Source organism: Syzygium oleosum, unplaced genomic scaffold (assembly GCF_021117445.2).
Source record: "Syzygium oleosum isolate NSW1041296 unplaced genomic scaffold, Sole_v2.1 Sole_v2.51, whole genome shotgun sequence".
Classification (NCBI taxonomy): Eukaryota; Viridiplantae; Streptophyta; class Magnoliopsida; order Myrtales; family Myrtaceae; genus Syzygium; species Syzygium oleosum.
In genome coordinates, this window is record NW_026607535.1 from 1160422 (window position 1) to 1188178 (window position 27757).

Here is a 27757-nt window from a genome sequence, read left to right on the forward strand (position 1 = left end):
CATTCCAGATTCTAATCCCAACTTTCGAAATAGTTTTGTCATAGCAAACTAAGTCCGATTGAGCCATGCAATATATCAAATCGAAGCTTGAGACGTGTTTTACGATTCTCTAGTTCATCACTTCGCAAGATTTGGACATTAACGAGCTGAAATCAGCATCTCAAACATGCATGTTTCTCTGTACACGAATTTACAGAACAACATCCAAGTGTACTTACCTTGTTTAATGATGCTTCGACCCGCAATCGAGCGATCCGGTCTCCATATTCAGATCAAGAGCAGCACGGAGAAGTCTCGGAAAGCTCGACAAACCTATGAGAATAGAGTGCCCAAGCTATAGTGAGAACCGACTCGATCTCGCGCTAATGAACTAATAACGAAAAATCAAGTCAAAAGATGCGATCCGGTGGCTGTTCAGCGAGAAGCTGTCCACCACAGCCACGTGAAGACACCAAGGAATGCTGCTGGAGGTTCGGGATCGCCGGAGGGATCGCCGATCAGCCAATTCAGCCACTTGAACCGGCTGATTCAATCACCGGCGACTATGCCGGTGATGTTGCCGTTGAGGAAATCACGCCGGACAGAGGAGTTCCGGCCACTAGCAAGGACAGCTGGTCTTGCGACCAGCCTTGTGCTGCCGTGGGGGACGGCGGTGAGGCGGCAGCTCGCCGGAAAACAGCCGGTGAGAGATGGAAAGGCCGGCGGCCGAGAGAGAGAGCAAGAGGGAGAGGGATACGTGAGCTAGAGAGAGAGAGAGAAGAGAGGAGAGAGAATTCAGATCTGAAAAAATAAGAGTCCCCCCCAATTTTGGAGGGAAAAAAACCTATATATTTCCCTCAACTTTGAATCCTAGCCCTTAGATTGATCCAATGGCCTAGAATGCATCCTTAATGATTAAGAATATTCCTTAAGGGCTAAGGATTGGTGACATGGCATTATGGATGGACATGATTAATTCTAAATGAATGGCCATGATTGATTTGCTTATCCCCTAAGTAATTTGATTAATCCTTAATGAAGGGCATTTTAGTAATTTCACTTAGGGGTATTTTCGTATTTTTTATTTAAGGGCATTTTTGTTATTTTGGGCTCAAAGGGACGTGACCGGCCTTGGCTGGTCGGAATGGACCGTCGATTGCCGAATTTTCGATCGGAAAATGGCCAGTCCGATCGGACCGGTTCAATTCGAATCAAACCGGATTGAACCGGTTTGTCCCGAGTTTGGCCGGGTTGAACCGGTTCAATCCTTGGTTCCATTTGTTCCAATTTTGTACAATTTGATCTCTATCATGATTAATTTACCCCATTAGTATTGAATTCGATCAAATTGGATTGAACCGATTTGAAATTCTTGCACAAATTGATCCAATTTAACTTGTTTAGCTCAATTGTTCTTGAATTTGGGTAATGCATGGCTAAGCTAGACTAACAAATTTAGTTGAAGTCCAATTAGCCAAATTGAGTCTCAATTCATCAAATTGAATATTAGTCTAGAGTGGGTCAAGTTGAATTACACTAATTGGACCAATTACTCTTAGACTTCTCAATCGTTGGATCACTAAATTGATCAAATGGGCTCAAATTCATGTGAATCTTCCAAATTTGATTTCGAATTTGGATTTCATATAAGAAATTAGGCTCATTCGCGTCTCAATTGCGCAAATCACGAAAAATCGATCCAAATCACTGATTATGGCCTAAATTGGGGGTTTTTGTGTTTGGCTTGGAATTACAAAATTTGTTCCAAAATTGAATATAAGATGACCTCTAGATCAAATGTTGTGAAGAAAACTAACCTAAAAAATGACTAGAAATGAAGTAATTTCATTTTTGGCCAGTTTGAACCAAATCCCGCAAATTGGGAAAAAGTTGATTCTAAATTGATTTTTGTAAAATTTCAAATGCCAAAGGCAAATTGAATGTAAAATAAGATGATTTTTGGATTTTTGTATTTTTCAATTTTTTTGGTCAAAGGTTTGACCAAAAGTCAAACCCTAGTTGACTTTTCACTAGGAGCTTGATTTTATGATCAAATCTTTGAATTTTTCTGGAATTTCCACTTCTAAAGTGAAATTAAACTTGAAAGGAATCTTTTTATGCGAAAAGCCCCAATTTGACCCGGGGTTGACTTTTGGTCAAAGGGTTGACCAAAAAGTCAACGCGAAAGTCAACCGTTTGACTTTTCGGGTTTTTGCATAAAATGAATAGAAAATTGTTTACAGAAGCTAGGCCAACATACAGAATTAAAAAACAACACTTTTTGTTTAAGAAACGGGTTCCGTCGCGATCGGAAACCATAATCTCGAATTTTCTACTTTTATTGACGCGTCGGCTAAAAATTAGGTGTCAACAGCTGCCCCTCTTTGAGTAGGAGTTCGAAGAGGTTCCGCTCAAAGACCAATTGGCACCTGCAAATTTTTAGTCGACTCCACTTGGGATATGAAAGAAAATAGAGACAAAGACATTTGATCAGAGTCTTACCTGAAGCACTTACCATTGGATTGTTAGGTCATTCACGTGTTCTTCTCTCTCTCATGGGGTGGAATGAAGGGAGAAAAAGAAAGAAAGAGTTTTGCAAGAAATCTATGGTTTAAGGATAACCAAGAACCTAAAGGGCAAGGTTTAAGGATGACCTAGAACCTAAGACAAGGTTTAAAAACCAAAGGGATGGTATGAAAACCGAAAGCGATGCATGGTTTAGGATAACCAAAAACAAAAAATGAAGGGTATGGTTTAGGCTGACCAAAAACCGAAAATGAAGGGTATGGTTTAGGCTGACCAAAAACCGAAAATGGGGGGTATGGTTTAGGCTGACCAAAAACCGAAAATGGGGGGGTATGGTTTAGGCTGACCAAAAATCGAAAATGGGGGTTATGGTTTAGGCTGACCAAAAACCGAAAATGGGGGGGGATATGGTTTAGGCTGACCAAAAACCGAAAATGGGGGTTATGGTTTAGGTCGACCAAAAATCGAAAATGAGGGATATGGTTTAGGATGACCAAAAACCACAAATGGGGGTTATGGTTTAGGCTGACCAAAAATCGAAAATGGGGGGTATGGTTTAGGCTGACCAAAAATCGAAAATGGGGGGTATGGTTTAGGCTGACCAAAAATCGAAAATGGGGGTTATGGTTTAGGCTGACCAAAAATCGAAAATGAGGAATATGGTTTAGGATGACCAAAAATCGAAAATGGGGGGTATGGTTTAGGCTGACCAAAAATCGAAAATGGGGGGTATGGTTTAGGTTGACCAAAAATCGATTCACTGGGGAAAGATATTTTCAAAGAAGTTCCGAGATTGTTTAATGACACATCAAACAGAATTATTCACATTTTGGTAAAGGACACTGATTTCCTTAAGAGGAAATTTTAACAAAATGATCTTTGAATAACCATCTAAAGAGGTTAGATAAAAAATGCCAAATTGGAAATAATCTTATCAAAAAGGTCTTTCGCACTGGCTCTCATAAAAACTTTGATTCCCATCCATTGATGTGGGAAAGCTATTCAATTCTCACTGGTGATGCCTCACGAACCTATGTCAAAGGTTTTTGGAAACGTTCACATTGAATACAAATTGATTAATAAAAAAGGTCTTTCAAAAGGACCGTAATATAGGCTTAGTCATGGGCTTACACAAAGGGTATTTGCTTTGAGGCCAAGAAAAGAAATATACCATCAACATCTTCAACGGGTTTACAAGTCAAGAACCTTGAAGATAAGACAAGATAGGATTACTTCCACTCCCTCTAGCGGTAGCTTCTTTGTGAAATCTTTACGTCAACTCAAACCATCCCAATCGGAAGAGACTTCGGAGAGGGTTGTAATGTCGGTTCGGGTTAGGCTCAAAAGGCTTGAAATTTTGTAGAAGGGGTTTGAAAGAGAAATTATGATTATCTTGACATCATTACCAAATCATCCAAATTTGATATCATTTGACTCTTGAAAACCAAATTGTCTCGAGAGTCCATTTTTCTTGCAACATAAGAGCTTTGCTCTTTCTAAGCATCTTTTGCAATGGGAATTTTGTTTTCATCATTAACATGTTGCTTTTTGCTTTTGCTTTTGCTTTTGATACATTTTCTTTTTCATGGGCATCGGCCTTGCTTTTACCAGGGACATTGCTTTTTCATGCTCCATAATATTTATCTTTTGAGCTCTTTGAACTCTCGAGACACTCTATACATATTCACCAATATTTCCAAATTTTCTTGGTAAATCATATGCATTGTCCCAATGTAGGGAGATAATCAACATTTTGGGCTTTGAAATGAACATGCTTAAGGCTCAATTTGGCTAAGCAAGGGATAACTGTGTTTGGGTAGAGGAAAAGAATGCTCTTCTTCACTTTGGGATGTTTTGAGCTTCCGTAAAGATCCACCTGAAATTACCACAAGAAGGTTGATGCAAGTGAAAGCAATAAAATCTTTCTTAATCTTTTTGCTCCAAAAAATGATTAACCAAAACCTCCTATTTTACCCCATTGTAGGGCGGTTCTTGACAGGGGTATTTTGAAAATTCTCCCTATTTGGCTCAAAGTGGCTAGCAAAGGATAAAATGAGTGTTTAGGATAGAGAAATGAAATGCCTTTTATCATTTCAATTCATGTATTCAATGTGAATGAACCCTACGTCCTAGGACATGGTTTTTTCGCTCAATTTTCTCAAAATGTGTATAGGGACGTGTTTGATTAAAGGTTTGCCTTTTATCATCCTAGGCATTTCCATTCGGAAATCCCTTTTTCGTTTTTTCAAAGGATCATTTGGTTAAATCTCCCGTCTATGGGGAATTTTGATGCATGATGTGTTTACCAATGCGTGAGTGAACAATTTGAAGAATGTCATTTTAGATCTCTTAAAAAAAATGATCTCAAATTTCTCTTATGATTATTTGAAATTTGAACTTGGAATATCCTTTTAGTTCAAAACAACGTGTCTAAGATTCCGCATCTAGAACTTGATAAAGCATTTGAAGACAATGGTTTCAAATTTACCTTGATCATGAAACCAAAATTTTTTATCCAAGAGGTTTTGGAATGGAATGGTTTTGAAAGCTCATTTTTGAGAATTATTCGAAATATTTTTTCTTGAAAGATCTTTGAGAAAAAGGATACTTGTTCTATGTTGGACAATTGATCCTACAGGAATACAAAGGAAATCATGTCAATGAATATCCTCTGAAAGATGACAACCGGGAACAACACAACTTTACCCTTGTATTTTCCTTCCATTGATCGATGTCTTCCTATCAAGAGAAAGGAAACTGAGTCAATAAATGATATCAGAAGAGGTAAATTGGAACCGATACAGCTTTACCCTTCATTTGAGTCCATGTAAACGACTCTTTGAGCTTTCTTGATTGTTGACAACTTAGTTGATTGTACTAAAGCCATTTGACCTAGTTGGACACTTTTGCGTTCAAAGAATCTAGTATGTTCAATGCTCTTCCTTATTTGATTTCCATTGTCTATTGTTTGAATCTTTTCTTTTATTCACCTTCATGTAAAGAAAAGATATGTCAATTTGGATTCTAAATAAATTTGAGCTTAAAAAATGAAATGCTCCCTTTGATGATGACATCATCCTTTTGTCACGTCCATATTAGTCAACCGTCTTGATGCCTTATCTACAAGATAAACGGATGAACAAGTCAAATCAGATACGACATATTCTCATTGGAACGAGTACTTTTACCTTTTTGAGACACTGCTCTTTGATATCATTTTGATTAGGTAAATAGAAGCCAAATTTATGCATGATTGTTTGGAAATCATTTTTGAAAACAATTCCAAAACTCATTTGAAAATCTAACCCTCAAATCCTTTGGTCCATTTTGATTTAAAAATCTAATCTTCAAAATTTGTTGGGGGATCAACCACACATTCATGATATGCCCCAAAAATTGGTTTTGAAACCATGCGAGAAAATGTTTTAGGAACTTAGTCCTCATATCCTCGGACATCCTTGTTCCACAAATCTTTGAAACTAGGAAGCATGCGGAAGTTCAATCCTCAAAGCATCATCATAGGACTGGTTTGGTGTACTTCCACACGTTTTATTAAAAAACGTGCATATGCCTTCTTTTTGAAATTCAAATGATAAGGCCATATTACAATATATACTACCTTGGACCAACGGCTAGATCCAAGTGTCCATTACAAATCAAAGATTGAATTGAAAGAATCAATTGAACTAACAAATTGATCCCACGCATGGGCAAACAAATGAAGCGATAACGAATGCAACAGACTTAGAAGAAGGGTGAGAAGCATCCCTATTCAGCAAGGTTGATAGGTGCTTTGGATGATTCAACTTTATCGTGGACCAAGATAGCGTCAATAAAGTCTTCATTAAAGAGATCTGCCATAAAGTCGAAGGAAATCTCTTCTTCTTGTAACATCACGGGAGGTCCGGAAAATGTCTCTTTCAAAGATGGAGATAATAGCCTCTGTCGACTGTTTGTATTTTTATTTTGGTATTTGCGATCACCTTGGTTCTCATGGCTTCCATGGTAACCCAAACCTTTCTTGTTCTTCTTCATAACAGCTTCAATTGGTTTCAAGATGCCTTGGGAATGCTTCCCCAAGCCTTTTCCGAGAGTGTAGCTGTTTTCAAGCAAAACTTTACTTGACTTGATGGCGGGCTTTGACATTTGAGGAATTTATATAATCGCTCCAACAGGCACATGTGCAATGGAGACCAACTCGAAGGAGTGGCAATTTGATTCTTCCTTGATTTCGGGCTCAACATATGGAATTGCGGTATCATGGAACACCTTGAAATCCGTCTCAGCATGTATGGTTATGAGCTTGCCATCTACCACGAATCTCACTTTTTGGTGAAGGGTTGAGGGCACAGCTCCGGCATTATGAATCCACGGTCTACCAAGGAGCAAACTACAGTTGCTTGGTATATTTAGTACTTGGAAAGTGAACGAGAAAAGAATGGGTCCAATCATGAGTTCCAACTCAATTTCGCCTATAGTTTCTTTCTTCATTCCACCGAACGCTCGCACAGGTGTTTTGGCGGCTCGAATTCTATCTTCATTTACTCCCAATCGTCGTAACGTAGCCAATGGGCATATGTTTAGGGCTGAGCCATTATCAATGAGAACTCGCGACAAAATCGTGTCACGATGTTTTACGGATATGTACATCGCCTTAGAATGGGAACGCCCTTCAGGGGGGAAGTCCTCATCAGAAAAAGATATTTGATCCTTCAAAAGGATTGCCCTAACAAATTCTTCGAGTTGAGCATCATCAATAGAGTCAGGCACATGTACTTTATTTAACACCTTGAACAAGGCATTCTTGTGTTTCTCGGATGACTTGAATAAATCTAACAAGGAGATTTGGGTGGGCATCTTCCTTAATCGGTTCACCACGTTGAATTCACTAGTCTTCACCACGGCTAGAAATTGCTTAGCATCCTCTTGAGTCATAACTTTCTTTTCGACTCCTTCTTTAGGTAGACAACAATGAGCCGATCGAATAACGTCATCAATTTCATTTGTTTCGTACTTCCATGGAATAGCTTTTTTGTCAAACTTGGGAGTAACTTCAACAATTATTTCTTCGCCTTCCATTAATTCAATCACAACAACGGGCTCAAAATCATCCCTCATGATCTCAATTGACTCAAAGTCTTCAACTAACAAATCAATAACCATAGGTTCCACACCCATCGGCTTGATTTCATAATACATGGCTTCTTTAGATAAGTTAACCACTAAGGGTTCAATACCCATCGGTTTGCTTTCATGATTATTCTCTTCGGAGAGGTCAATCGCAACGGGAGTGATCATAGCCACCATCTCTTCATCATCCATTCCTCCCCATCCATTGGGGACAATATCTTTCAGGTCAATAAAGAAACTTGGCAAAGAATATTTGACAAAAAAGTCGTACTTTCCACTTGGTTGACCTAGAGTATCAACCACTTCACCATGCTCACGAGCGGCTGTTACAAATTCACGATCCCAATGAGCTCTTCTAGAACCAAACTCGGAATCTGTGTCAAAAACATGCTCCTCGTCTTCATTAACGGGTATAGGTTCAAAGACTTTAGATGTGCGATCCACGTTTTCATCATTCATGCCTCTCCATCCATCGGGAACGATATCCTTTGGGTTAATGAAGAAGCTTGGAAGTGGCATGTATTTGACATAGAAGTCATACTTCCCGCTTGGTTGGCCTAAGGTATCTACTACTTCTTCGCACTCACGAGCAGTCTTCATGAATTCATAGTCCCAATGGGTTCTTTTGACATCGAGGTTGGAATCCACATCGGAAACAATTTCTTCATCTTCTTCGAATAAAAAAATCATCGTCAATAACTTCTAAAATTTCTATTTCTTTGGTCAAGACTTTGACGGATCCATCTCCATTCTCCTCCTCTTCTAACTCATAAAGGAAGTTCTCGGACGATACATCAATCATAGCCGTCATCAATGTGGCATCCGATTCTTCTCCCATACACCGGATAACCCCCATGTCAATTAATTTGGAAATGCATGTCAACTTTTCTTCTTTCAAGATGTCACCTCCTTTTTGATAATGCCCAGCTAGCATCAAGATCTCATACAACTTTGGTACATCCACCATAAAAGACTTCTTATCTTCATTCATATCTACCATATTCACACATTGGGTATGATCGGGCAATGGATTTTGTTGTATATTCGGTTCGGGATACTTAAAAGACAAGATCCCTTTGTCAATCAAGCTTTGAACCTTAATTTTCAATACTAGGCAATTATCGGTGCTATGGCCTTTCTCGCCCATGTGGTACTCACATGATTTCGTAATGTCAAACCCAACGAACTTTGGAGGATTATCTCGGGGGACTTCTTTTGCAACCATTCTCGTCTCAAGAAGCATGGGTAGAAGCTTTGATAGTGGTCTTGGTAAAGGTGTAAACTGACGAAGCGGGTTACACTTACGTGGCTTCTTATTGGACTCATGATGTGGTTGAATATAAATCATATCCATTTTCTCATTACGTCCTTGGTTACATTCTTCATTCCTAGAAGATTGCTTGATTTCAAACTTTTGCTCTTTGTATTTTCGTTTTCCCTCACCCTTCGAATTAATGTCATTTGTCTCCAATCTGGTACTAGACGGTAATTCCGTAGCAATTTGATTCACACGATCCATGAGACGTATCAACATGCCACGCATTTCGTTAACTTGACTCTGAAGATCCGCAAGAGTAGGCATAATCTTGGTCGGAAGCAATGTAGTTATGAACGCTTCAAAGTCTGCAAATGTGGCAGTTATTTCATCAATTCGGTTTTCCAGATCAGCAATTCGATCGTTCTGTTTTTCGATATCCATTTGAAGATCCTTCGCGCAAGTGGGGTTGGGCATTCTCCAAATACCTTGTAAACGAAATGAAGATCAAGTTAGTACGTGGAAAATAAATTGAAACGAAAATGTAAAACCCTTCAATTTTATATTTTCTTTGGATGAAATAGGGATAAGAAATATTCTCAAGATCCCAATACCATGTGAATGATCTCTTATCAAAATTTCTTCACAAGAAATTATACAATTGAAGGGGTAACACGCGATGATTAATCAAGATACCCCATCTATATTCCATTGGAATCCTCGGGAAAGCATATAAAAGGGAAATTTCACTAATTACAACGAAATTCGTGAAATATAATCCCTATACATCAATCTAGAAACAAAAGGAGAATCCTATTACATCATTACTAACATGAGTAAAAAGGAAACCCTATACATCAAATCTATAAAATGAAAATTACATGAAAGGAGATTTCCTCATGGAATATAGCCAAACTCCTAATGGATCTTCTTTAGGTGCGAGGCGAATTCGTTTGTTTTCTTGGGTCAAACGTTCAACCTCGGCTAAAGCCTCATCCTTTTCCCTAAGAGCCCTTGCGGCTATAGCTTGTTGTTGAGTTGGCTTCTCGGGGACATTAGGGAGATCCACTTTAAGCTCGGGCTCAAGACGACGGTGTATGTACTCCGGCAATGCGTGATGTATCTTCATTTCCCCTTCCAATTATGACTCATCGGTAATGAGAATCGGCTCCGGGTGGCATTTGTACCACATATCAATGATAGACTTGATCATTTCTTTCAAATCCGCCATTTGGTCCTTTTGGATGACATCTTTGCGATAGTCAAAATGATATAACCCCAGCTTGAGGAATGGCGGAATCTTTTGAAGCGCGCGATATTGACGGATCACCCTAAAAGGGTAATATGACGTAGACCCCGTGAGACCCAAAAGTGGGATTGGGTTGTCGGATCCGTTATTAAGGTGTACCTCGGGATTTCCAAGCCAACGAACATGCCATTGGATTTGATTTGGAACAAAGTTCTTGAAAAAATTAAACCAAGTTGAAAATGACCAATAGGGAAAGATTTCTTCCTTTTCTCGGAAGAGCGAGATAGGATGACAATCTTTGGACACATCTATGATTTTCAAGCTCAAACCGAAGTCTTTGAGGTGAGAGACCAACCAAATTTGGAGTAAACCTATTGGGGCTCTAAAGATACCATTTCTGTTTTGTTTGAATTTATTGAGTGATACGAAGGTCTCACCTAGGATCATATTGGAGAATCTTTTGAACATACACACTTGATTGACAATGTGAACTACCAAAGGATCCATGGTCTTTTTGGTGAATGGAAAGACCACAAAACCAAAGAATGCTAAGAGAAAGACTCGAGGAATTTGATTACCCGCTTCTTTTGGCAAGCTAGAAAAATGTCGTTCTAAGAATGTGAAGAAGAGTGCATTGGAATTTCCTCTAAGAAAGCCTTTGATTTGGAGAATGTCGACTCCTAAGAATTGGCTCAAAAAGAGTTATAGGATCTATATCTATCGGAGGACTAATTAAACCAAAAGACCTGACTCTTCTAATGGCAATATCGTACTCCTCAATTGTAGGGGTCAACTCATTTTGACCAAACACAAAAGTGGATGTCTTTGAGTTCCAAAAATGAGACAATGCCTTAATCATGGCAATACGAGGCTCGACGTATAAAAGAGCGGGAAGATATCCGATCCTCTTTTCCACGTAGTCCTTGTGCTTTGGCTCATGACTTTCCCACATGACCACGAGAGCTCTAGGTATGGGGATGATTTAAATCTCCGACATATCCATTTTGACTAACCCTAATTTGGGGCATCGAGATTAATCACCACGCATTATAGAAAGAAATATAACGTGGAATTGAAATGGCGTAATTGAAATTGCAGAACGATACAATCAACCTTACCGCGAAGAAAGAGAATGGCAAACACATCGACACATCGCATGAGGACATGTGAGTTTTGACATCTAAGGGTAGGATTTTAAAGGTTTAAAGTCCCCACCTTAATTAGATAAGAAGAGTTTATCCACCGCTACTAATGCCGGTCGGTGCACTTCTTGCTAATCAAGATGAGCGGTATTGAAGAATGGATTACCACATGCATTCACATGTGGATTCCACTCTTAATACCTCCTAAAGGTGCTCTAAAAGCGATCCGGGGTTTTAGACCGCGGGACGTGGGTGCATTGTGTCGTGCTAAAGCAAGTAAATATGCGTTTAAATCTAAAACAAACAACACTTCAATATAATCTCATACATTCGACATACATCCGAACGCCACCTACAAAACAAAGGGTTTGCATTCACTCCACCCCTTATGTCTCCCACCTACAAAACCATTTAACACATGGTTAGTGGACTAACCTCATTTTTCACGCGACTTCGACATGCAGTCGATGCTACAAAATGTAAACAAGTGAGATAACAACCAACAAGTTTATTACGGCTTTAATCCACTTAGGTTTGTAACCTATGTCCCCAGCGGAGTCGCCAAGCCTGTCGCGACCTACCTCACGAGGGCTGAACTCGATAAGGTAGGTTTAGAGGTAAGTGTTCATGAAACGGTTCAGACGGTACATCATAAAAGACGGTTCATCCGTACAGTCCATTATTCATGAACGTGAATCTTCCCTAATTCATACCTCGCGTGACAGCATAGTTTGGGCTTTTTGGTGTCACAATTTTTTTTTTGAGTAAATGTGTCACAATAGGCATAGTTTGGAGTTTTTGGTGTCACAAAAAAAGTTTAAGGTAAATGTGTCACAATGGGCATAGTTTGGGGTTTTTGGTGGTATTTTCCCTTAAAGATATATTTGCAAATGATTTTAAAATATATATTTATAAGTACATTGTTCTAAATCTTCATTATTTTAGTTGAAATACTAATGTCTTAGTCTCAAGGATTGGATTAGACCGGCGATAAAGAGTAGAATATTTGAAATTGGCATTTCTTTATCGGGCTTGGATCATGTCTATGACAATTGATTTGGACCACGACTTTCATGGGAAGAGAAGCACATTCTTTTTCTTTTTCCCTTTTTGTCTTTTTTATAGTGCAAGCAGCTGATTTGGTTAAGGGATCAAGAGATGCCGGATCGATGCAAAGCATTGGTACAGTAAGTAAATATTACGGAAAAACTCTCTCCCCGCCGGCATAAACATAGTCCATAATTGGAAGTTGTCGCGACCTACCTCTCGAGGGCCGAACTCGATAAGGCGGGTTTAGAGGTAAGTGTTCATGAAACGGTTCATACGGTACATCATAAAAGATGGTTCATCCGTACAGTTCATTATTCATGAACGTGAATTTTCCCTAATTCATACCTCGCGTGACAGCAGATCAATTTTATCTTTTTTAGGAGTCGCCACTAGCCTAGGTCGGAGGTCGGCTAGAATACCTAACTAATACGTGGGAATTTCGTATTGGTTTCTACGAAAACCAGAGATCAAAGGTTCGAGGACTAGCTTACGTTAATATTTCTGTTAACGCCCTTTCGGTACCGCTAAACTTAACATGGTTGTTATCTAAGTTGTCGTGCATTTGTTCTTTACCATTTTCATGTCAAAGTTTTAGTCCACAATGTGATCATGCATCTTGTTTTTTTTTTGTGTTTTCATTTAAGATTCTAAACTAATCCTATCTTAGTCTAGAAAAAGAAAGAAACAATCAATTGTATTGAACGACATTTCGTAAAGTAAACACTCAAAGTATTGAAAAGACGAGCTAATTCTAAGTGCGAGAAAGTAAAACCCGCAACTCATCAGGTGTTTATTACAACACAAATTGAAAACCCGAGACATGATATGGTAATGAATGAATTTTTACAATTGAAATAGTCGGAGAGGACATCGACCGTCACCGTATACAAGGAATTGGGTCGGAACGGACATCGACCTTCGCCATCTTCAAGATCACCATCTTCTTGGACCGCCTCTCGAGTGTCGGCGTTTAGATTTATAACATACATTCACGACAAACAATGCACAAAGGAATAACCAAAGAAAAGCAATGGTGCAAACAATTCACTAATCAAGCACGGGCCTCGGGATCGGCCTTTGTTTTCATGCATTTCGATTCACCACCCACCTAATCATCTAACATTATTTGATTAATGGTTAACGATAATGGGCTACCATTTGCATTCACAAAATGGCAACTCATATCAATTAACCCCTAAAGTCGGGTTCTAAATGACCATAATGGGCTACCCGCCGAACATACACCGGGCCTAACATCCATCTAACAAACACATGCATAGCAATGAAATAAGCATGCATTCAGGCCCATGGGCCTTATTTCTCAACCAATCAAGCAATGGGAAGTGGGCTTCATAAGAAGACCACTTATTCAATCATTATCTAATTCGGATTGCTTCTGTTCAGATGTGATTAACTAACCTAATGATGTCCAAATGAAGTTATTCATGTGTCATTAGAAAGCTTATGACATGAGGATCAAAAGTTAAGAAGACGATTTTTTCTAAATCCCCACAGATTTTCACGAAAATAACGAATTCAATCTCGGTGACAGACTGGGCCCGGTTCTGTTAAGGATTTCAAAATAATGGCGGAAAAAATAACAAACCTTATCAAAACCGCGTGAAAATTTTTAGACAGTTAGGATTATCCATGTGTGACAACTTTTATGTTTTGAGTTTTTGCTAAAAAGTCCTCCAAATTTTTATAAAATTCGGTTTTCACAAAGGACTCAACTGCAAATCAAATTTTAACCCGAGAAGGCCTTTTATGAAATTTTAAGCAAATTAACCTTCTAAAAATTGCTATTAGGCCCTCAAAATTTCCAGTCAACATAATGAGACCCCAATGAATAACTTTGTAGTTTTTATTTTTTGCAAAGGAGGACTCTAACTTTATCAAATTCGGAAAAACATCTTTTGGATTCCAAAGGAATGAAAATCAGATCTGAACATAGATACTGATTAGATCATAAAAAATTCATTTTAAAAATCCAAATGGATTCCAATTTTGATGAAATTAGTATCGATGGAAATATCTCGATCTCAGTGTGAACTTTTATGAAGAAATTTTTTCATATTTCGAACACACGAATTTATGAAAATCGAAGAACACACGAAGGTCAGTCAGAAACTAGTCTGCACCAGATTCATGCATAGATGACGTTGCAGATCTGTACAATGCTAACATGCTTGAAATTTTATGAAAATTTTATGATGAACAGATTAAGATGTTTTTTACGACTTTGATGAAGAAAGTTTTTTCACAAAATGATCGTAGAAAATCAGAAAAATCATAAAACAGCACAACGTCAATTAGGAAATCATCAGAACAGACTTGAACATCACATTCCAGATTCTGATCCTAACTTTCGAAATAATTTTGACATAGCAAACTAAGTCCGATTGAGCCATGCAATATATCAAATCGAAGCTTGAGACGTGTTTTACGATTCTCTAGTTCATCACTTTGCAAGATTTGGACATTAACGAGCTCTAATCAGCATCTCAAACATGCAGGTTTCTCTGTACACGAATTTACAGAACAACATCCAAGTGTACTTACCTTGTTTAATGATGCTTCGACGCGCAATCGAGCGATCTGGTCTCCATATTCAGATCAAGAGCAGCACGGAGAAGTCTCGGAAAGCTCGACAAACCTATGAGAATAGAGTGCCCAAGCTATAGTGAGAACCGACTCGATCTCGCGCTAATGAGCTAATAACGAAAAATCAAGTCAAAAGATGCGATCCGGTGGCTGTTCAGCGAGAAGCTGTCCACCACAGCCACGTGAAGACACCAAGGAATGCTGCTGGAGGTTCGGGATCGCCGGAGGGATCGCCGATCAGCCAATTCAGCCACTTGAACCGGCTGATTCAATCACCGGCGACTATGCCGGTGATGTTGCCGTGGAGGAAATCACGCCGAACAGAGGAGTTCCGGCCACCAGCAAGGACAGCTGGTCTTGCGACCAGCCTTGTGCCGCCGTGGGGGACGGCGGTGAGGCAGCAGCTCGCCGGAAAACAGCCGGCGAGAGATGGAAAGGCCGGCGGCCGAGAGAGAGAGAGCAAGAGGGAGAGGGATACGTGAGCTAGAGAAAGAGAGAGAGAGAAGAGAGGAGAGAGAATTCAGATCTGAAAAAATGAGAGTCCCCCCCCAATTTTGGAGGGAAAAAAACCTATATACTTTCCTCAACTTTGAATCCTAGCCTTTAGATTGATCCAATGGCTTAGAATGCATCCTTAATGATTAAGAATATTCCTTAAAGGCTAAGGATTGGTAACATGTCATTATGGATGGACATGATCAATTCTAAATGAATGACCATGATTGATTTGCTTACCCCCTAAGTAATTTGATTAATCCTTAATGAAGGGCATTTTAGTAATTTCACTTAGGGGTATTTTCGTATTTTTTATTTAAGGGCATTTTTGTTATTTTGGGCTCAAAGGGACGTGACCGGCCTTGGCTGGTCGGAATGGACCGTCGATTGCCGAATTTTCGACCGGAAAATGGCCAGTCCGATCGGACCGGTTCAATTCGAATCAAACCGGGTTGAACCGGTTTGTCCCGAGTTTGGCCGGGTTGAACCGGTTCAATCCTTGGTTCCATTTGTTCCAATTTTGTACAATTTGATCTCTATCATGATTAATTTACCCCATTAGTATTGAATTCGATCAAATTGGATTGAACCGATTTGAAATTCTTGCACAAATTGATCCAATTTAACTTGTTTAGCTCAATTGTTCTTGAATTTGGGTAATGCATGGCTAAGCTAGACTAACAAATTTAGTTGAAGTCCAATTAGCCAAATTGAGTCTCAATTCATCAAATTGAATATTAGTCTAGAGTGGGTCAAGTTGAATTACACTAATTGGACCAATTACTCTTAGACTTCTCAATCGTTGGATCACTAAATTGATCAAATGGGCTCAAATTCATGTGAATCTTCCAAATTTGATTTCGAATTTGGATTTCATGTAAGAAATTAGGCTCATTCGTGTCTCAATTGCGCAAATCATGAAAAATCGATCCAAATCACTGATTAGGGCCTAAATTGGGGGTTTTTGTGTTTGGCTTGGAATTATAAAATTTGTTCCAAAATTGAATATAAGATGACCTCTAGATCAAATGTCGTGAAGAAAACTAACCTAAAAAATGACTAGAAATGAAGTAATTTCATTTTTGGCCAGTTTGAACCAAATCCCGCAAATTGGGAAAAAGTTGATTCTAAATTGATTTTTGTAAAATTTCAAATGCCAAAGGCAAATTGAATGTAAAATAAGATGATTTTTGGATTTTTATATTTTTTAATTTTTTTGGTCAAAGGTTTGACCAAAAGTCAAACCCTAGTTGACTTTTCACTAGGAGCTTGATTTTATGATCAAATCTTTGAATTTTTCTGGAATTTCCACTTCTAAAGTGAAATTAAACTTGAAAGGAATCTTTTTATGCGAAAAGCCTCAATTTGACCCCGGGGTTGACTTTTGGTCAAAGGGTTGACCAAAAAGTCAACGCGAAAGTCAACCGTTTGACTTTTCGGGTTTTTGCATGAAATGAATAGAAAATTGTTTACAGAAGCTAGGCCAACATACAGAATTAAAAAAACGACACTTTTTGTTTAAGAAACGGGTTTCGTCGCGATCGGAAACCATAATCTCGAATTTTCTACTTTTAATGACGCGTCGGCTAAAAATTAGGTGTCAACGGAAGTCATGGAAAGAACGCACGTGCGTAGGTTTGAGAACATGATGTACAAGGATTATCAGTGCATTCGTTGAACTAGATGTAATCTTTTCTTTGTGAGAAAATTACGCAACCCCGAAACATTGTGGATAACACAATTTTGGTCCTTAACTTTTAACTGTTACATCTTTTTCCTCTAAGCTTTCATTTTATTACGGCCGTTAACCCTCCATTATTATTCCGTTAGTATGTTGCACATGATTTTTAAGAGGTAAAGATATATTTTCATCTCATTTTTTAAAATGAAATCTTTCTTTTACCCTTAATTATTGTAAAAAAAAGAAAATAATAGAAAATACAGAAAAAGAAATTAACCGAACTATCAACATAATAATAAAAAGCTTGTTAAAGTTTGATAACTATATTAATAGAACCAATTGACGTATTTTAAGAAGAAGAAGCACAATTAAGTAAAAATGCCAAAAGCCTTAATAACAAAATGTTAAGTTGTAAAAAATGCATACTCCTTATGTATTTTAAAATTCTAACTAACGTAAAAAATTTGATCAATAAAAATTATTTTAAAAGATCACCTTATATTTGGGTGAAATATGTCCTTGTACAAGTTGAGGACATCGTTTCTTTTTACAGCTTTTTAAATATTTTTGAAACAAATCATTTTTACATTTATAAATCATTTTAAAGATACATAATGAATAAAGAATTCATGTTTATTCTTTTTCTTGAACTATGTTATTTACTTCTATTGAAGTGGTTATATCTATATTCAATGTAGTCCATGAACTTGAATTAATGGAAGCACCAGAAAGCAAATCGATATGATGTTCAATACCTCTTATGAGAGGTAATCCAGGTGTTAATTCTTCCGGAAACATATCTGCAAATTCTTTCAACAAGGATTACATTTTCGAATATACAGTCTCTCTTTCTCACTCTTTTTCTCAACCATAAGCAAAGCAAATGCATTCTTCTGTTTGTTAATGGCTCTCTCAACCCGTGTTTCACTCAAGAACAAGTTTTCTTTAATAGTATTTCCCTCCCTAGGTTGATGTTTGTGGTTCATGACTAGATCAAGGGTACAAGAGTAATGCATTTTTGTTCCTTGTTAAATGAGTAAGTGTTTTTACGCCCACTATGAACAGCCTTCCTATCATATTGCCAAGGTCTACCCAACAATACATGACATGCATCCATAGGAATAACATCATATAGAACCTAGTCTTGGTAATTCTTCCCGACTGAAAACGAAATCAAGGCTTGATCGCTTCCCTTACTGAGCCATTGAATTTTGTATGGTTCGGGATGCTTAGACGTTGGTAGCTTTGGTTTGTCGATCAAGGTTGTTGATGCGACGTTGATGCAGCTGCCGCCATCAATAATCACAGTACACACCTTTCCGTTAATAGTGCAACGGGTGTGAAATATGTTTTCCCTTTGCTCATTCGCTTCTAGAGATATTACGGTGTGTAATGCTCTCCGGATTATCAACAACTTGCCATCAACATATTTTTCTACAAACTCCTCTTGTACTTCAGATTCGAAACCATTTTGATCAGAATCTTTCTCGGCCTCTTGTAGTTCCAAATCGATCTTCTCAATTTCTTGAAGAGTCATAACTCTTCAATTAGGACAACTAGCTTGTAAATGCCCATAGTCATGGCATTTAAAGCATTTCCTTGCGTCTCCATCAGTTTTCTTGTGAAAATCTTTGGTAGGTTCCACAAACTTTTCTTTACCCTTGTCTTTTGTCGACGCACTCTCGGCCTTAAAGTAGGATGTTCCATTTGTCGAGGTTCGGGAAGAAAATCTCTTGCTACATTTTATTTGCTTTTCGACCTTTATCGACAATTTGCATTCGTCTTCAAATGACGAATAAAGTTGAAGTTCAATCAAATCAACAATTTCCCAGTTCATTCCGCCAAGAAATCGAGTCATGGTCTACTCTGGAACTTCTGGAATTTCGCACCTCATCTTGGATTGTTCAAACTCTCTTGTGTATTCTTCAATACCCATCCCTTGTTGTTTTAGGGAATTCAGCTTGAGGAATAAATTTTAAATATAGTTGTTGGGCAAGAATCTCTTATTCATCAATTTCTTGAGTTTATCCCAAGACTTAATTCGGCTTTTTCCTTCTCTGAGTCTCTAATGCTTTAGATTCTCCCACCATAAAGAAGCATATTTTGTCAATTTTAGGACACGACTTTGCATCTCTTTGCATCCGAGTAGGACTTGAAGTCAAAAACTCTCTCGATTACATGTAACCAATCGACAAAATCATCGAGATTGAGACTACCCTCAAATTCAAGCGCCTCCGCTTTTATATCACGATCATTCTCCTTATGCCTCCCTCTTCTTTTTCGGACTCGGTATTGTGAATCACTGAAGTTCCCTCCAGTAGAATCAGATTCGTCACTAGAATTTCTTACTTCATCCTTTTCGACACCCAAAAGTTCGAGCAAGATAAAAGTTCAGAAAACTTACTTCACCCGGTAGGACTATGGCAACAACATAGACATGCACATGAAATGTGAGGTTCGATTTCTATCTAGATTTTGGCTTGCAAAGTGGAGACGTGAGGATTACCAGGCTAAACCAGTCATGGTTGTGGTTTGGCCGGGGTTCTCTTGACTCCGGCTTAGTCAAGGAGCCGACCCGGGTCGCAGGGTTGTAACCGTGGTGGTAACTCAATGACACCGTGAAAGAATTTTCGGGACCGAGGAGGGCGACCCGTACCACACGGATGTAGTCGGGGTGTCCACTATCTCAGTACCATCCTAAACCTGTGTCACCCAGGTCCAGTAGCGGGTAGTGTGTGCGGTGTAGTGTAAATGCAAGGCATGTACAGCAAGTTATATCAAACAACGCTTCGTGCATAAAATAAACCATACATCTTACACCTCCCTGCAAAACAAAGGTTAACAATCACGCCTCCCCTTATACCTCTCATTCTGCAAAAACATTTAACACCTTAAACGTTAGTGACGTACTAGGGATCCTCGCTGCCAAAAAACGTTTTTTGGAAAGAAAATTGGCCTAATTCCACTAAGAATTTTCAAGTCCCCAGTAAAGTCATCAAGCTGCACAACCTCACCTCCCGCGGGCACACCACCTAGGGGTTCGGCTAATAGATTATTAAGTCTAAGCCTAACTCGAGCCCTCCCAAGCCCTACCAATTTGCGACTTAGGGTTTAAGTTCTTAACATGCTGGAGTCGCCACTAATCTATTTGCGATGGGTCGATTAGAAACCCAAATAAAATATAGGGAGATATGTTTTATTTCTACGAACTAGAGTTTTTGAGTTCGGGGACTTGGTTACGCTAGAGCTAATCTAACGCCCCCCTTTTGGTACCTTTCTTTGAGTAAGTAGTCTTGATCCATTTTATTGCCTAGTTACTAATATGTGGGATGACCATTGGGGTGTACAATCCACCAATTTAACACCTAATAAAGAAAGCAGTAAATAAATTACTAGCTTAGGAGAACAACGCACATTTTAGCAACGTAAGCATATGCATTGTTAGCTAGAAAATCACACAAACAATCCTATTATGATTTCTAATTAATAAGCACTTCAATCAGTGTATTTTTGGGTTTTCTTTTTATTTAACTGAAAACTAACCTAAGTGCAATGACGTACGAAATATGACATGCGACTAATTAACCTAGCATGCAAACTATACGTTGTAGGACGATATGATCTAACCCTAATGGCAGGAAGGTATATATGTTTTTGTATTTTTTTTAAAATTCGGAATAAAAATGCCTAAATTAACATGCGATCTACTCCAGAAAAAGCAATTTTATTTATTCTCAACAACTTCTTTTTATTTCGGTATTTTTCATTAAAATTCGGAATTAAAAATTGCCCAAGTTAACGTGCAATCTATTCTAAAGAGGATAATTTAATCTAACCTAAAGTGACTCTTTTTTTGGGGTATTTTTATAAAATTCGAAATTCTAAAATACCCTAAATAATCTATTAGGGCTAGAGTAACCCCTAATTTAAACTAGGAAATAAACTATCTTAAATTTCAATTTAAATTAAACAATTATCCTACCATCTAGATCTATTTAAGATTTCCTAAACATGCAAAATTTCTAATTTAAATTCCAACTGATATTTTTTAATTTTCTTCTATTTCAGAGATAAAGCAATCAAACAAAAGATAACAATCACATTCGAACAGTTCACGCAATCCGTAAGATTTATTTATCATGTTCAAATTAGAAAAACGATTCGAGCTAACGATCATATCTATATAATTATAGCTATTGATAGAAAGCCGACCATTTGAATTTGGAAAGCAAATACGATATATTATCATATCCAAGTGGTTATGGATAAAATAATAATCTTCCACACCACTGCATATCACATCGTCTCTTTGGGTTAATGTCAGATAGTCTTCTAGGAACTGATGTGGACATCGAACCCTATCGAGGAGGAGGTGCTAGGGACCCGTTGTTCTATCCGCTAAGCCCGATCACTCGAGCGAGAGCGAAGGAATTCAAACAAGCTGTCGGTATCATGGTTTAAGATATTTGGAATGGAGACAATCTGGATTCGAGACTTAAAGATTCTGAAGCTCCTTGGCGCAACATGATTACTCTTGGTCCAGCGAATTCCGAAGGAGCTTAGAATTGACGAACACCGAATTGGCTCAAATTTGGATGGACGCTTGGAAACGGGCCGCTGATCAATACTCACTACTTTAGTAGTGATTGATGGCGTTTTTTAGCGATTTGGAGTCGTTTAGATGAACTTTTAGGCCTTTTTCCATTTTTGGACGAATTTTAGCAATTAAGGTTATTTTTGTAATTTTAATCCTAGTAGGATTAGGATTAGGGTTAGCACCCTATATAAGGTTGCTTATAGAATTCTAAGAGGGGAGACATAATTTTATAGAGAGAAGTTTTCTTCTCGAGTTCTTTTGAGGACTAGATCTTATCAAGGCTTCCTTGTGGCGATCGAATTAAACTTATCGAGCAAGATCGCGAATTCTCTTGTTCGTGGCGTTATAGCGTGGATTGGTCGACACAGGTTCGTCAACAGGTCGCGTTCATACCGATATTACCAATCACAGGTTCGATTGGGGGTTGAGGTCAGCAATTCGTAATTCATAGATCTTCGTAGGACGATCATCTTCCGCACAGATTCATATCAGGAACGTTGCTAAATTAGGAAAAACTCCTAATTTTGGGTATTTTAAATATAATGGATATCGCACACATTATCCCTAAAATATTAACAATCCACAAGATATTCGCGCAATATTTAAATTACCCGAAGATTATGAAATTAAATATTTTAAAAAATATTCGGATAATGAACTTACCTAATTTGCGGATATTTCCAATTCAAACTTGGATCGGACTCGGGCTTGTGAATCGCAGGACAGAGTGGCCGGCGGAGAGCAGCCGACGACGAGAACGGCGGCGGCGATGTGGTGGCGCTCCAATCAATTTGCAAAATAGGGACACGGGCCGTGACGATGTACGGACGCCACAGCCACGGAAGCGATGAGGAACACCGGGATAGATTGGGGACGGCGCCGGGTGGTAAGCTCCCGCTCGGCCAAGTATCAGACCAACAGGATCCGTCGGGACGACACCGAATGGCTACGGGGACGATGGCGAGAGCTGCAGCTCACGGCCACAGGTGCAGCCATGAGAGCAACGACAGCGGTAGGGGTCGGCAACAGGCTTGTCGGAGCAGTAAGCACGGTAAGGTCTTGATAGTGGCTCGACGGCAGACGCTCGGGACGACAGTAGTGGCAGCCGTGATGCTGTCCGATGGGTGCAGCTCAGGTACGGCGGCAGCGGCGGGCTGGGCGTGGCAGCAGGAGCAGCGGTGGTGTGCAAGTCACGGTCAAGCCAGGTGCGACGACCGGGCAGCGGGTCACGGTCTGACGTCGTGCGTCACAGCAAGGCAGGAGCTGCGCCGGGCGACGAGCCAAGCAGGAGCAACGACGGGCGCGGGTCGTGGCAGGGCAGGAGCTACGGCTGGGCGGCGACCCAAGCGGGAGCAGCAACGGCGACCTCAAGCGGGCGCACGGAGGCCGGACGGGGCGGGCACGTCGGCTAGGCAACGACGGCGGGGCTGATAGGGTGCGGGGGCACGGTCGGGCACACCCACAACCAATTCTCTCTCCCTCGATATCACTATTCCTCACATGCGTCCCTCGTACTCTCAGAGATTGTCTCGCTTGAAAATTATGAGAGCCTTCCCTGATTAAGGGATATAATCGCATATTTATATCGCATGGCTAGGTTAATTGGCTGGGCTTTCAAGACCTAACGAGCTTTGACTTATGCTTTATTATTTAATTTTATTTTTAATTCCCAATGGGCTGAATTAATTTGGTCTTTCCTCTAAATAAGTTTAATGGGCTGATTTAAGCTCAAATAAGACAACCTAGGCCACTCTTACCCTTGAAATTTTCGGTCCTGTCTCGCTAGCTTGGCCGAGTGTCGCTCGATGTGTGAGTTGGGTACGCGTGACTAATTTAAACTTAATTGCCATCGCCAGTCCAATGCCAAATGTAACTAAACTATATGATTCTAAACTATATGCTATGCAATTTAATTTTAATATTTTTGTTTAGGGGTTAATGTTTAATCCCTGATTTTCTATACAATTAATCACTAAATGGTTAGTCAAAATTTAGGAATCAGCAAAAAAAATAAATATATATATATCATTTTGATGGATTATAGAAATCATCTTATTGTAACCAAATGACTCTTTTATAAAATATATATAGATGTACATATTTTGATAACAAGTTGTCAATGGTTATGTTTGAGACTGCATCCTTCGAGTAGAAAAACTGATGTATCATTGCCCCTGTACTTGTAGAGTTGGGGGTGGGACAACATCAACCACTAAATATCACGCTACATTGACTGATCACCTGTGAATGAATGTAAGCTCGAATCTGTGTTACTTTATTTGGAAGGCTTTATTCAGTGGCGATTGAGACGGACCAAACCGGGTTATGGATTCGTCATTACTCGGAATCAAGGCCTATCTCAATATGAGCTTAGCAATGGCCTGGCCTTGGGTCATCTGGAAATGATCAGTCAGGCCGAAATGAGCCATCATGAGCCAAACATGGGTCAGAAGCTCTCCCCCTCGCCTCAGCTGCCCAGTATGACGATCCCCTCTGCATCGGATCGCGGTGTAAATCAATATCTTCACCCATAGCTTCCCAATCGTTTCCCACTTTATGCCTATTTCTCTCTCTCTTATCGCCGCCACGATCCTGCATCCATCGAACAACACAGACTTGCTCTTTCCGCCCTTCACTTTACTCGGCAGAACCTCGGTGTTCACTTCTAGCAGCATTTTAGAAGCTCGCTGAAGACACGAGTTCATTTCATTACTCTTCCCTCTATTGATCACTAGATTTTTGATCCACCAATTGGGCTCTCCATTAGATTTGGAATTGGGCATTTGGTGATCCTCAAAGAACTTTAAGGCCTCGGCACAAGTGTCGCGGAGCCTTATTTCCCCAATTCCACTGGGCAGCATGGAAGGGTACATAACCAGGAGATAAAGCATGTACCTGGAGAGAAGCTTGCTCTCCCGATAATGAGAGAGGTCGGATTCGCTCTTCACTCTCTCTTTATCAGAGTAGTATGATAGTTCGGTGGCAATGTGCCAAGTTAGGACAACCTGGTCGAAATCCCCCTCGGAGGCCCACTTAACTTGAGCGAGGCCATAACCATCGAGTAGCCTATCGAGAATTTCCTGAAGATCCGTGTAGAGCGGCGCGTGGTGCTCCTCAACAGAGAATAGATCTTCCTTGACATGACGGAAGATCCAAGTCTTAATCTCGTTGGATACGTCTTCATGGAGGGTGTAGTGATACTTCTCTAGCTTCTCCCTGATCTTCAAGAACTCAAGCACATTTTGGCAAACCAAGGGCCTCTCTTTACTGCAAAAGCTGAGCAAGCTGAATTGGGCAATCGAATGTGACCACCTGGGTTGTCTAGGCAATCTTATAAAGTTCACGGCACGTCTCAAGGCATGGTTCTTGTCGTGCCTGTGCAACCAAACGTCGCTCCAATCCGAGGAAACCAGCATCAAAATCGAATAGGTTTCGAAGAAAACAATGACGGCCAGCAACAAGTAAGTGATGGCAAGATCAACCCTCGACAAGTGAGACTTTTGGGCCCAAGAGAAGAGCACCAGCACCAACAGAGTGGACGAGAAAGTGAACAAGCGGAGTCGGGGTCCCCACTTGGTGTAAAGCACCATAGCCTTCGTGTGGAGCAAATCGTAGATGAACCCGAGCTCGATCTCAACGATCGTAAAAGCTTTCTCATAATTGATCGCCTTGAATATGGACTTGCTAGTATTCCTCTCATCATGGCTGAGTATCAACTCAACAAAGAGGCACTTGAACATCTGAAGCAGGTCATAGGATTTCACAATGACCTCAGAATCATTCGTCGGATCATCAACATCACTATGAATACCTTCCGGCACTTGGACCTCTATCACCTCATCAGCTTCAACATAATACCCCTCGGCCTGCTTCAAAGTGTACTCCTCCATGAAGCGGGGGTAATTCGGACTCGGATCAGGCGGGGCCAGCATCGACTGCTTGAGCTTGTCGTTGCTTGCCATCCAAAGAGCGCACACTCTCTCCCCGTACTTGACGAGTCCGACCAATGCCATCACCGACGAGAGGTAAGAGAGATAAGAGCTTGTCCAGGCCATGAAGATGATATATGTTGTGGCTGACGTCTGAACCGCTAGGCCAAGGCAGTGCCTGAGCCAGAGTGCATTGTCCTCCAGAGAATAGGAAGTGATTGTGTCAGGGCCACCCAAGAGAATCAGAAGCAGTGGGGACCAGAATGCGAGCAACTTGTCGTTGTCGCCGAGGCGACCACCATTCCTCTCGTTCGCGTCTCCAAGCTTGCTGGAGAGGACGCCGAGGGCGACGGTGGCCACGGAGTCCGCGGTCAGGTACGCAGACCAGACGGCGATCCTGAGCTTGAGATTGTAGCTGGACTTCCGCTTGTGGCCCAAGAAAATGAGTACGATTTGGACCGCTAGTGTGAACACCACCATGGCTCTTAGCTCCCACGAGTTCCAAATTTTCCTCCAGAATTCCGCACGAAGCACCTCCATTATGATCTGTTTTCTGTTTCTGTCACACCCCGATTCCCAGCTGAAAAGGGGATGACACGACCGCCTTCCACTCGAAGGACGCAGCCTCAAACTATCCAAAAGCCAACTCCCAAAAGTCTCGTGGATATCGCTCTCATACTACTCATCGCTAGCTCAAGAACCTTAAAAAAGATTGGAAGGAAATGGGGTGAACAACACAGCTCAGTGAGTAATACATTTCTTCCAAGCGGATCGAACATTCACTATGCATCGTTATAAAATGATATGATAACTCTTCATCTCAAATTCAATATACAATATACATAAAATATCGAAAATACATGATAACTTTCCAACAAAACTCTATACGTATGAAATCAGTCATCAAAACATACTCAACAATAAAAAAACAAACATCAATGGTCTATTCCATTGATTAATTTCATTAATCACACGTCGATGGTCCATTTCATCGACTAATCTAATGCTCATCATCAAACTATAATCACGTTTAACGCCGTGACAAAGGCGACCAAGTTTACCTCCCTTGACTAGGTCTACCACCTATATCAGCCGGCGGTTCGGCCCAGAAGGACGTCCTGACAGTGTGCATACTCCCCCCTCAATGGGTTCTCATCATAGCGATATAAGCCATATTAACCAAAACATTTGTCCAACAATGCACAATCAACACCAAAAAGTTATTTCATAAACCGGTTTTACAAACCGAACTACATAACCTTTCACAATTCCATTTATCGGTTAGAATATATTTCATAAAACATTTTGTAATCAATACGTACAACTTTTACAATTCCTTTCATAAAACATTTCACCAAAGCATTCACAATTGGTCATTTTAGACCATTTCATAAAACCTTCTTAATCCCTTTTCAATCAATTAAAAAGGTAGTAAAAGTTTGATCCAATTTATGCAAGAAACATGCTCTTAATAACTCATACTATATTAAAACTCTACCATTTTCAAAATATAATTTTGTAAATTCATGAAAGAAATAGAACTACTCACCTGGAAATGCCTACGATCAAACAACAAAGATTACTCGAACCGTCGAACTCGCAATCCTATCAAATAAGCAAGAAACAACGTAAAACGCTACCTCAACTACGACTCGGCTAAAACTAGGTTTAGACGCTAACATAACGATTAAAAGGCACCCACAAATCGCTCATTTAAAGCAATTACTCAAAGCCGTCTGCAATGTGAAGCTTGAACGCAAAACTTGATCGCACTATAACTTCTTCCACCGAACCCCGTTCCAAGCGAGCATATAGTCAAAAGAAAGCTCATTCAAAAAACTACAATAACTCCAACTTGGCCGATCCAAAACCGAGCCGAAGAGCGACGAAAATTGGCATGGAAAGCTGCTGGTCGCTACTATTCACCACGCGCATGCAACTTCAAAAATTCGTATTGGGCAAATCGTAAGTCCAAATCAAGTTCCGTAAAATCTCACGGCCCCTCAACACCCTAAGCTACCAATTCTATATATATACGTAGCTCAACGACTCAAAAATCGGATTTCGCAGCTTGAATTTCAACAAACTCCAAAATTATGCCCTAATTCCGAAAAAATACT

The 27757-nt window shown here is 39.9% G+C and overlaps 1 protein-coding gene across 1 annotated transcript; it reads right to left on the reverse strand.

Annotated features, from left to right (window-relative positions):
- Positions 1-23972: 23972 nt before the first annotated feature.
- On the reverse strand, positions 23973-26177 carry LOC115661813 (uncharacterized). The gene has a single exon (XM_030584014.2). The coding sequence runs from the start codon at positions 26175-26177 to the stop codon at positions 24063-24065; it is 2115 nt and encodes a 704-aa protein (XP_030439874.1). The 3' UTR covers positions 23973-24062.
- Between the last annotated feature and the right edge of the window lie 1580 nt (positions 26178-27757).